This window comes from Orcinus orca, chromosome 19 (assembly GCF_937001465.1).
Source record: "Orcinus orca chromosome 19, mOrcOrc1.1, whole genome shotgun sequence".
NCBI lineage: Eukaryota > Metazoa > Chordata > Mammalia > Artiodactyla > Delphinidae > Orcinus > Orcinus orca.
Genome location: NC_064577.1, coordinates 11,780,097 through 11,791,112, shown reverse-complemented (window position 1 = coordinate 11,791,112; position 11,016 = coordinate 11,780,097). Strand labels below are relative to the sequence as shown.

The 11,016-nt window shown below is 54.0% G+C and overlaps 2 protein-coding genes across 6 annotated transcripts; one reads left to right on the top strand and one right to left on the bottom strand.

Annotated features, from left to right (window-relative positions):
- The first annotated feature begins 110 nt into the window (after positions 1–110).
- Positions 111–3,521, top strand: GPS2 (G protein pathway suppressor 2). 2 transcript variants are annotated; one of them, XM_004266927.4, is made up of 11 exons: positions 111–265; positions 445–607; positions 984–1,093; positions 1,169–1,281; positions 1,433–1,512; positions 1,602–1,684; positions 1,878–2,031; positions 2,135–2,224; positions 2,317–2,396; positions 2,482–2,577; positions 2,754–3,521. In XM_004266927.4, the coding sequence occupies exons 2-11, from the start codon at positions 514–516 to the stop codon at positions 2,835–2,837; spliced, it is 984 nt and encodes a 327-aa protein (XP_004266975.1). In that variant the 5' UTR covers positions 111–265; positions 445–513; the 3' UTR covers positions 2,838–3,521. The 2 variants fall into 2 exon arrangements, with proteins under 2 accessions (XP_004266975.1, XP_033278910.1); XM_033423019.2 differs by having other exon boundaries at positions 984–1,281.
- Positions 3,139–8,230, bottom strand: EIF5A (eukaryotic translation initiation factor 5A). Of its 4 annotated transcripts, none has more exons than XM_049702367.1 (6): positions 8,212–8,230; positions 5,757–5,942; positions 4,477–4,581; positions 4,138–4,269; positions 3,971–4,044; positions 3,139–3,809 (listed from the first exon to the last, which is right to left on the bottom strand). In XM_049702367.1, exons 2-5 carry the CDS (start codon positions 5,919–5,921, stop codon positions 3,982–3,984), a joined length of 465 nt encoding a protein of 154 aa, XP_049558324.1. In that variant the 5' UTR covers positions 5,922–5,942; positions 8,212–8,230; the 3' UTR covers positions 3,139–3,809; positions 3,971–3,981. The 4 variants fall into 4 exon arrangements, with proteins under 4 accessions (XP_049558324.1, XP_012387559.1, XP_004266977.1 ...); XM_012532105.3 differs by lacking the exon at positions 8,212–8,230 and adding an exon at positions 7,809–8,007; XM_004266929.4 differs by lacking the exon at positions 8,212–8,230 and adding an exon at positions 7,491–7,627.
- Positions 8,231–11,016: the final 2,786 nt, after the last annotated feature.

Genomic DNA, 11,016 nt, shown 5'->3' with positions numbered 1-11,016 from the left:
GCCCCGCCACGTCAGGGACTCCGCCCGCGGGGCCGGCCCGGTAGGGGCGTTTCGCGGTGCGCGGCCGGGGCGCAGCGGAGGCGTTTGGACACCGCGGGCACCCGTCGCGGGCGCTACCGTCTGCCCCGCCCCACCGCCCCGCCCCGCCCCGCCCAGCCCGCGAGCGCGCGGCCGCCCCGACTCCGGAAGGATTCGGCCGAGCGGCCGGATGTGACGCTACGGCCCAGGCGCTCGGGAGGCCGCGGAGAAAGCGACGAGAAGGCGGGTAGGGAGGGGCGGGCGCCCGGGTGGCGGGCAGGGGGCGGGAGCGCCAAGACCCCTGCCCGCGCACGCGGAGGAGCCGCGTTGAGGGCCGGTCCGGGCGGTGGGCACGTGACCGGGGCGGCGGACGGGCGGCTTCCGCCCGGCCCGGCGCGCTACCCCTGAGCGCCCGCCTCCCCGTAGGCCCGGCCCGAGGTCTGGCAGCCAGCGACAGAGCCGGGCGCCCACGGCCCGAGCGCCCCCGGCAGCACCATGCCTGCGCTCCTGGAGCGCCCCAAGCTTTCCAACGCCATGGCCAGGGCGTTGCACCGGCACATCATGATGGAGCGGGAGCGCAAGCGGCAGGGTGAGACGGGGCCAAAGCGGGAGGATGCACGGCCCGGGGAGCACCGCTCTCCCAGGGCTGACCCCCCCACCCACGGGCAGACCAGTGCACAGCGGCCGAAGCTAGAGGGACGGACAGCCCCGTTGTGTCGGGGATTAGAGGCCACACCTAAACTCCAGCGCCCTGGAGCTGGGAAGGACCTTGGAGAGCACCTAATAAACCTCCCCGCCCCAGCCCCCTCGCGGTGATGGGGAAGCCTGTCCCCTCCTAGTGCTTTTGGTACTGGAGCAAGTACAAAGAGTACTGGGATAACCAATTTTTGCCGGTCTTCATTCTCTAACATTCTGATAGTTTAACTATCCTGCCACTTTCTCTTTCTACCTGGCTCTTATTCCAGAGGAGGAAGAGGTGGACAAGATGATGGAACAGAAGATGAAGGAAGAGCAGGAGAGAAGGAAGAAAAAGGAGATGGAAGAGAGAATGTCACTAGAGGAAACCAAGGAACAAGTAAGCAGTCTCTTCATCTCTCCTAGCTCTTTCTTCTCTTGGCTCTCCTGCCTTCACCTTCTCTCCCCTCCCCAGATCCTGAAGTTGCAGGAGAAGCTTTTAGCCCTACAGGAAGAGAAACATCAGCTTTTCCTGCAGCTCAAGAAAGTTTTACATGAGGAGGAAAAACGGAGGCGAAAAGAGCAGAGGTGAGATTGGAGAGCTAAAAATAAAATTGGGCCCGAAGTGTAACTGGGATCAGGTAACAAAACATCAGTGTTTAATGGCAAACGGGACGGGGAGGGGGGTGGGAACGGCATGGGTCGGACTTGTCTTTGATCTGCCTTCCTTTCCCTCCAGTGACCTGACCACTCTGACATCAGCGGCATACCAGCAAGGCCTGACCGTTCACACTGGAACTCACCTCCTCAGCATGCAGGGTAAGGATTAAAGAAACTGCTTGTCAGAATGCGCCTTCCAGTAGGTTGCTGCCTCATTTCAGCATCATGAAGCCCCTCTCCCTCTCTAGGGAGCCCTGGAGGACACAATCGCCCAGGCACCCTCATGGCAGCAGACAGAGCCAAACAGATGTTTGGACCCCAAGTGCTTACGGTAAGAACAGTAGAAATGGGTGTCTAGGCTGAATTTTTTTCCCTAGTACTACCACCCAGACCCCAGCGTGCTTACCAGCCAGCACTCAAGTCATGAGTGTGTCCCACCAAACTGTGTAGAGGAAATGAGGCAGTCACTTGAGTTTTTGCTTCATGGAGTTCACAGGCAGTGAGTTCTCATCTTTCCTCCTTAGACCCGGCACTACGTGGGCTCAGCAGCTGCTTTCGCAGGGACCCCAGAGCATGGGCAATTCCAAGGCAGCCCGGGCGGCGCCTATGGGACTGCTCAGCCCCCACCTCACTATGGACCCACACAGCCTGCCTACAGTCCTAGTCAGCAGCTCAGAGGTGAGCAGTGGGAAAAGAGGAAGAGAGCTTTCCTCAAGGCCCAGAGGGAGGAGTGGGGAACAGGCTACGAGGAGGTTCTCGTGACTGTCTCTTGCCTCCTCAGCACCTTCCGCATTTCCTGCAGTACAGTACCTGTCTCAGCCACAGCCTCAGCCCTATGCCGTGCACAGCCACTTTCAGCCCACCCAGACAGGTGACGGACACCCCACGCAGGGGCCCAGTTTCACGGGTCCTCCCTTCCTTTCTCCATTCTCTACTCACTTCACACCCTTCCTCCCCACCTAGGGTTCCTCCAGCCTGGTGGTGCCCTGTCCTTGCAAAAACAAATGGAACATGCTAACCAACAGACGGGCTTCTCTGACTCAGTGAGTAGAGCCTTGCGAGGTCAGGGAAGGGCTACCTATGCTAAGGGGAGCCGCAGGTTGCCTCAGCTAACTTTGTTCTCTGCAGTCCTCCCTGCGCCCCATGCATCCCCAAGCTCTGCATCCAGCCCCTGGACTCCTGGCCTCACCCCAGCTCCCTGTGCAGATGCAACCAGCAGGAAAGGTAAGGTGGTAATCCAGCCCGTGAGAATCCCTACACGACAGGGAAACAGGACTGGGTAGGATAGGTGGTCCCCACCCCCATATTCCCTTCCTCCCTTGGGATGGCTCTCAGTTGGGCGTGGAGTAAAAGGGAGGGCACGCACGCTGACAAAGCCCTCCTTTCATCACCGCTGCCAGTCGGGCTTTGCAACCACCAGCCAGCCTGGCCCTCGGCTCCCCTTCATCCAGCACAGCCAGAACCCGCGATTCTACCACAAGTGACCATCAGATTTGATCTTCAACCTTGCCCCCAGCCCCTGCCGTGGGGGAGGATCCCTGGTGTGTCCTAGTCCCAGGCCAATAAAATCTACCTGCCACTGACCCTGGCTGCGACTATCTGTGTTGCCTCCCACTGGGCTGCTAGGAGGGTGAGGGGTGGCTGGCAGGTCCATAGGAACCACAGGGGGACAGCAGGTTGGTTGTAATGAGCTCAGTGGCAGAGTTCAACCTATACTCTTCTTTCTGATTTCCAAATTGACGTTCTAGTCAGCAAATACCGATTTATTTCGAAGCAGCAGCTGAGTTGGGGGCTTCATATTAAACTTGTAGTTTTATTCAGGTTTGATTTTTAACAAATGTGTCGGGGAGAGAGCCCGCAGGAAAGGGTGAAGCCCATGGGGGCAGGGCCCTCCCAGATGCCTGAGGAGGGGGCAGGTCCCCTCCCCTCTCCTCCTCTTCCCTTCCCATCTAAAGGGATTTGGGGAGAGACATAGGCAGGGGAGGGGGCTGGTCCCCAGTCTGTGGGGGTGGTGCTTGGGAAAAAGGGCTATTGGGGAATAAGGGACCAGACCAGGGATGAGTAGGGGAAGGGCACAAGGAACATTTGCCAGAATCCACAGCTTTCTGATTCCAGATTGAATTAAAAAAAAAAAAAAAAAAATACCAAAAAAAAAAAAAAAAACCAAACCAACCTAAACCACAAGCAGCACCCACCCAGTCTCCCCCACCAGGGCTGTAGTGCGAGGGGAGAAGAGGAGGGCAGCGTCACCAAGGCCATGGTTCACTCACTCCTGGCCAAGGGAGCAGGGTGAAGGGCACGGGCTCCCCGACAGATTGAGGGTGTAGGGGAAACCAAAATAAAATGTCAAATAAATTGTGTAGGAGGAGTCCAGCCAAGGGCCGGGCCAGAGCTGGGCCAGGCTGGGGGAGGGGGCCTCTGCAGGCTGGAGGATCACTGCTGCCACCACAGCCACCCTGGGTAGAAGAGAGAAACCAGGTGAGACAGGATAAAACCTTCAAAGGGAAAAAGGGTGAGGGGAACAAGCACCACAGTCAATTAAGACCAAAGTAGCTCTTCCATGGAGATAACAAAGTGAGTGGAGGGGGCTGGGGGGAGGGGGGGTCACCACACTCACCTGGGAGCCAGTTATTTTGCCATGGCCTTGATTGCAACAGCTGCCTCCTCTGTCATGGCAGACAGCACCGTGATCTGGGGGAGCATGGGGGATAGTCAAGTCTGAGCTCAGAGAAAGAAGCACAAAGAACAAGGCTGGGCATAAAAGAAAGAGGGGGGGCACCATACCAGTATCTCTTCTCCACAGTCGTACTTCTGCTCAATCTCCTTGCCAAGATCTCCCTCAGGCAGACGGAGGTCCTCTCGCACCTCCCCGCTGTCTTGGAGCAGTGATAGATACCCATCCTGGATGCCAATCAGCTGGGGGCAGACAGGGAAGGAAGCTGAAAGTAGGCCCAAGTAGCCTGAGGATAAAGGGTCTGATGGGCAAACTAGGGTGGGAAACTGCTAATACCAAATACCCTCTCCTCCTGCCAATCTCCCTTCTCTCAGCACAAGGTCTTCTCGCCAGTCTCTATTTTCCTCCCACAAACCACTAACCCATCTACATCCAGACCATCTACATACCTGGAAATCGTTCCTTTTGATGTTGGGGACATCCATATTATGAGTTGACGGGCAGATATCTTCATATTTCTTCCCAGTAAAGATGTCAATACCAACCAGATGGACCTGTATGCATGCATCACATCAAAGAGAAACCCAACCAAACTCTAGGATGGAGGAGATAAAGGCTCAAGTTATCCCTGGCTAGTGAGGGAAGTCAGACTAGGTTGTCAGGACAAAGATTAGAGGAGCTGGAATTGAACCAATCAACTCAAGAAAGAAACACTAAAGCCTCTAAAAAGAGCCTGGGGCCAAAAGACCACCACTGAGACTGGAGTTGACAGCACACCGGAAGGTTGTAGGACAGGCTTGGAGCAGTCACCTCGAGCTATCAAAACATTAACGAGAGACCAGGATCCTAGGGGAGCAGGAGGAGTCTAGGTGAAAGTCTGGAAGAAGCTTTCTGGACATCAGCATAAAAGGCTGAGAACTTGGAAAATAAGGAAGGTAGAAGGAAAAGAGCTGAGAAAACAGGAAGGAATGAGAAAGAAGACAGCTGAAAAGAAAAAAGGACTTGGGGAGAGAACAGAAAAAACGATGCATTTAGGAAATAAGAAAACCAGAAAGAACAAAGAATGATCTAGACATCTGGGGGTAACTCAGGATGTGCCAAGTCAACAGAAGACAGAAAAACTGATTTGGGAACAAAACCACAAGAAATCCAACAAGGGTGAATCAGGTTGAACTTTTGAGAAAAAAGAAAAAGTAAAGTTACAAGGAGGGATATAAGAAAAATGTTAGGACCTAAGGAAGCAAGGAGGCTCCAGGAGAGGGGGCAGGTAGAGACACTCTGATGCTGCATCAGAGATCCAAGGGGAGAGCTGGCACTGGAGAGTGGGGCAGCAATTTGGAAAATCAGAGGTGTACACTGGAGCCCCTCCGAGAGATGTTAGGATTGGAGAAATCCTGGGCAAAGTGATAGAAACAAAGAGAACCTACAAAGACTCAAATGGACAGACAAATAGAAAAAGTGACGGAGCAGCTGAAGAGTCAGAGCATAAAGGACCACAAAGAGAAGTTGGAGACACACAAAGATGGAGAAAGGGGGGATTCCAAGGATGACAGGGCACAGAAGGGTAACCAAGGAGGAAGCTGAAGGCTGGTGTAGTAGTTGAAAAAGGTGTCCAGGGCTGAGTGCTGAACACAAGGAACTGGATGGTAATAAAAGAGCTAAAGAAGATAGGGGTCTAGCATTGATGACAGCTGGTGGGGAAGACAAGATATGGAAATGAAATTCTAACCTTGGCATGGCCGTGCTTGCCAGTCTTGGAGGTTGACATCTCCACAATCTTACATGGCCGGCCTTTGAGCACCACAAAGCCATTCTTACGTAATGCTGAGCACTGCATCGGGAAGGTGGCTGAGGCCCCTGCATCTCCTGTCTCGAAGTCCAAATCATCTGCCATTTTAAGAGGCTTCGATTCCAACTAGAATCAAGAAGAGAACTAGGGTCAGTAAGGATAGAATTAATATGGTCTCCAATTTATCCCACTCTACTCTAGAAACACTGCTTCATTTTCTCCCCAGCACTTTATTCCATTACCCACGTAAAATAAAGTTCCTAGATTAAATACTGATTGGAATCAAAAATACTATGTGTGTGGCGGTGGGAGATAAGCAGGATTCCCCACCCCAAATGAAAGCTAAAGGGGTGGCCCGGGATAGAAAAAGCTCCAGGAAGTCAGGATGTCAAATCTCTGAGATGGGCAAAGGCCTAATTCCTGGTAGGGGGAAGACTCAGGTGTTGCTTGCCACTGAAAACCAACCACCCCTCTTCCCCACACATAACCAGGGCTATAATTAGGTGAGCAGCTATGAGCCAGCAAAAGGGCGGGGCTAATGTGGGGGGGAGGGGTGGAGACCGGAGGACAGGGAGCCCCACCCGTCTCTGTTACCCCCCCCACCCTATCCACACACGAGCCAGTCACTGGTACAGGAAACCACAAGGCCTCTTTGGGGGATTCCCGCCTCTCCAACATGCATTTGCAGACGCAGCCGAGGGGGAGAAAGTAAAGTTGTTTTCTAACTGATCTCCCTGCCAAACACCTCTGCTTTCCCAAAGGGAACCCAGGAACCCAGCCTCTCCTCAAGGGCCCTCCCACTTTTCCCAGGATGCACCGGTCCTGTCGGCTTTTCAGGCCGGGCCTGTACAGTCAGTAGAAAGTGGGAGAGTGGGGAGTGGTGAATGACGATAAAATGAAAGCAAAAGGCTGGTAGTAGTTAGTGAGTAGTGTAAATTATACTAGGCTAGCAGAGTTAAGGACCCTAAAACCAGGAACTCCCAAAACAGACACAACGAGAAAGACAGTGACAAGGTGAAGAGCACCTATCAAAATGGGTAATTCATCTGCCCGGGACTTTAAAGCGCTGTCGGGACGACCGATAAGAGTTGGGCTCCCGTCCAATCGCCCTCGGTTTCCCACTTTCTCTGGCGTCCCAGCACGGACAAATGCCACTTACACCTGGCTGGCCGCCTCACTTCACAGGAGGATTGGGGGGAAAGCTACAGGGGCCCATGAGGTGGGGGAGCGCTAACATATGCCCACAGCGGGCTCACGGAGGTGATCAAGATCAGGGCGTCGGGCTTCTCCCACTCCTCAAAATTCCAAACTCCCTTAGGCGCCCGCGAGGACCACCTCTCTCCGCGCTGGGGGTTGCCGGCTCCCGCCCACCATGTGGCCGCCCGGGGCTTCCGGTGGCCGGGACCTGGGGGGAGGGGTCCCCGCGCTGCCATGCGGCCCCCGTCCACCTTCGGCCATGCGGCCTCCGACCCCAAGGGCAGCCTCTCATAGGGGGCACTTCCGGTACTGCGGCCACCCCCTCCTCAAAGGCCGCGCCAGGCCGGAGCCACGCAGCCTCCCCTCCCCCCGCCGGCCGCCAACCCCCCCCTCCACATGCCCTCTCACCGAATAGCCCCCTCCCCCACCTCACGTGGCCGCGCGGCGCCCGGTTCTCAACGTCCCAGGTACCCTTACCCCGGCGGGCCGATCTTGCCCCCGGCCCTCGCCCCAGCTTGGCCGCCCGGCGGCCTTTCCCGCGTGGCGGCCTCGCGGCTCGCCGTCCCCCGCCCTGCGTCGCTCCAACGTCACCGGGCCAGCCCCAACCGTCACCCCGCGCGCCAACCGGGTCGCGCGCCCGAGCCTCTCCGCACCTCGCGCCGCTCTCAGACCGAATCTTGTGCGGCGGCGGCGGCCGCCGATCCCCTCTGCCCCCTCCCCGACCCTCGCGCAGTTCCATCTCTACTCCCAGGCCCAAGCCAAGGTTCCGCGCACGCGCGCCCTGCCCGCTCTCACCTCGCGCGAATGCACTGACTCGACCCCGTTCACTCGCGGCGAGCCCAACCGCTGCCCCAGAGCCCGCTGCCGCCGCCGCCGCCGCCTCTACCGCCGCCGCCGCTGCTGCACACGGGTCTTAGTACGCAGGCGCCGACTCCCCACTGACCAACCAAGCAGCCCTGTGACAGCCGCGCAAGCGTGCTATCTATCTCCTCCGCCCTCCACCCCCGCACTGCGCAAGCGCACAGATTCTCCCGGCTCTCCACCCTCCCTCCCACCTACCCATCCAATGACGCGCATCCGTGACCCCGCCCCTCACAATTCCTGAGTTCGTCCCACCAGTAGGCAACGCGCAGGCGCATCCGGTTTTTTAATCCCTTCAACCTCCTCTCCCATCCCCGTGTTAGACCACCAGCCCTACCGGACGGTTCTTGCGCCTGCGCAATAAGAAGCCCTGCACTCCACACCCTCTGAAGGAAACGCCTCGGCCTCAAGGCGCATGCGTGTTGGGAGTCCTGACCGCCCGTTCCACTTCAGACGTCGTCTGTACGCCGGGCGTTGAAAAGACCACGCCACTGTACTGCTGGTGTCGTCTAGAACGCATGCGCCTTAGGAAACGCCCCACCTCGACTTTAGCTGGGCTTAAGACTCACACGTTTCAGAAAACTTGTACTGTGGGGTGGGTCCTTGGTCTCAAAACCCATTTCCCCGCTTCCCACTTCCCCTGGTTCCACACATGCGCGAGAGAGCTCTTTACGCTCCACTCTTCCCAGCGCGCTAGTGTGGTCGGGTTACCACCCATCTCAGCTTCACTTCTCTGAACTGTGCGACTCTGCTCTGCCATAGAGTTTCATCCAGAAAGATAGAGCGGTCCTGTCCCAGCCACCATCTTGTTTAAACCCTCGGTCCATGTTGGTCTCTATGGCTTCCATAGAGGCCATTCTACTTCTGAATCCTAAAATAAAGAGATTTACATGGCATTTCTCTTTTTCCCCCAACTGTTCTCTGCGGTCTCCAAAACAGTTGTCTACGAGCACCCTTAGAAAAAATTCTCTATAAAGAAGAGTGCTGTATCAAATTACACTGACATTCTCTAAATCATGGGAAGTGACCAATGAAACCAGAAACAAACTATCTCTCGGAATGAATTTCCCTGGCCCTCGTTCTAGAGAAGAAAGGCGCTGCTTTTCCTGAAAGTTTGTAGTCTTCTTCCTCTAGTTCCTAGGTTTTCAGCACTACCTTCATAGCTACCTTGTTTGCTTCAGTAAGCTAGGTTGACAACAGTATTATGGAACAAGACAAGCAGCTAAATAGCTCGACTTGGAATCCAAAATCCTAAATCTGGTTCTTGTTTAAGATGTGACATGATGGATATGAACTGCAAACACTAGCTTGAATTAATACATTTACGTAGCATATTATACTATCACCCCCAGCTCCTCCCACTCAATTTTCTGAAGTTTCTGCCATTTCCTTTGGGGAAAACAAACTTCCTGGGTGCATTGTTTGAAAGTTCAATTCATGCTCTTCTCAAAGATGTATTGTCCAAATGACCCAACAATTCCACTCCTAAGTATATACCCACCCCAAAGAATTAAAAACAGGTACTCAAATCCTTGCACACAAATGTTTAGAGAGCCTAGATGAACTTTGAAAACATCATGATAGGTGAAAGAAGCCAAACAAAAATAGGTCACATACTCTATGAGTCCATTGATATGAGATATACAGAATAGGTAAATCCATAGAAAAAAAAGCAGGCTGGGGCTTCCGTGGTGGCGCAGTGGTTAAGAGTCCGCCTGCCGATGCAGGGGACGTGGGTTCGTGCCCCGGTCCGGGAAGATCCCACATGCCACGGAGCGGCTGGGCCCGTGAGCCATGGCCGCTGAGCCTGCGCGTCCGGAGCCTGTGCTCCGCAACGGGAGAGGCCACGACAGTGAGAGGCCCGCGTACAGCAAAAAAAAAAAAAAAAAGCAGGCTGGTGGTCACCAGGTGCTAAAAGGGAGGGGAATGGGAAGTAACCGCTTAATGGTCATGGGGTTTTACTTTAGAGTGATGAAATGTTTTGGAATTAGAGGTGGTGGTTGCACAACATATGAATGTACTAAATACCACTGAATTGTTTATTTAAAATGTTTAGTTTTATGTTATGTGAATTTCACCCTCAATTTAAAAACACTTGGAGTTCCCTGGTGGCGCAGTGGTTAAGAATCTGCCTGCCAACGCAGGGGACACGGGTTCGAGCCCTGGTGGGGGAAGATCCCACATGCCTCAGAGCAACTAAGCCCGTGTGCCACAACTACTGAGCTTGCGTGCCACAACTACTGAAGTCCGCACACCTACAGCCCGTACTCCGCAACAAGAGAAGCCACTGCAATGAGAAGCCCCGCGCACTGCAACGAGGAGTAGCCCCCGCTCGCCGCAACTAGGGAAAGCCCGTGTGCAGCAACAAAGACCCAACACAGCCAAATATATAGGTGAATAAATAAATAAATTAATTAAAAATGTTTAATTAAAAAGAAAATGAAAACTCTTGTACACGAATATTCAAAGCAGCATTATTCATAACAGCCAAAAAGTAGAAACTACTCAAATGTCCATCAACTGATGAAAGGGTAAATAAAATATAGTATATCCATACAATGAAATATTATTCAACAATAAAAAGGATTGAAGTACTGGGTACATGCTACAACATGGATGAACCATGAAACATATGCTAAATAAAAGTCAGTCACAAAAGGCCACATACAGTAGTGTGTAATTCCATTTACATGAAATGTCCATAATAGGCAAATCCATAGAGACAGAAAGTAGAGAGTAGTTGCCTAGTGCTTAGGGGTTAGGGAGAAATGAAGACATGGGGAGGGACTGCTAACGACTGCAGGGGAAGGGGCAAAGGGTGTCTTTTAGGATGATGAAAATGTTCTAAAATTGATTGGAGTGATGGTTGCCCTCTTCAGATATTAAAAAACATTGAATTGGGGCTTCCCTGGTGGCGCAGTGGTTGAGAGTCTGCCTGCCGATGCAGGGGACACGGGTTCGTGCCCCGGTCCGGGAAGATCCCACATGCCACGGAGCGGCTGGGCCCGTGAGCCATGGCCACTGAGACTGCGCGTCCAGAGCCTGTGCTCCGCAACGGGAGAGGCCACAACAGGCCCGCGTACCGCAAAAAAAAAAAACAAAAAACCATCGAATTGTACACTTTAAATAATTAAATTGTTAG

Bases quoted from the DNA above. Each gene is read 5' to 3' on its own strand.
- EIF5A (XM_033423029.2), bottom strand. From the start codon at position 7,752: ATGGAACTGCGCGAGGGTCGGGGAGGGGGCAGAGGGGATCGGCGGCCG. The intron at 5,943-7,441 runs GTGGGGGAGGGG...TCTTGATTCTAG, and splicing joins GCGCCGCGCGGCCACGTGAG to TTGGAATCGAAGCCTCTTAA. The intron at 4,582-5,756 runs GTTAGAATTTCA...GCATGCATACAG, and splicing joins GCAAGCACGGCCATGCCAAG to GTCCATCTGGTTGGTATTGA.
- GPS2 (XM_033423019.2), top strand. From the start codon at position 514: ATGCCTGCGCTCCTGGAGCGCCCCAAGCTTTCCAACGCCATGGCCAGG. The intron at 1,282-1,432 runs GTGAGATTGGAG...CTTTCCCTCCAG, and splicing joins CGGAGGCGAAAAGAGCAGAG to TGACCTGACCACTCTGACAT. The intron at 2,397-2,481 runs GTGAGTAGAGCC...TGTTCTCTGCAG, and splicing joins AGACGGGCTTCTCTGACTCA to TCCTCCCTGCGCCCCATGCA.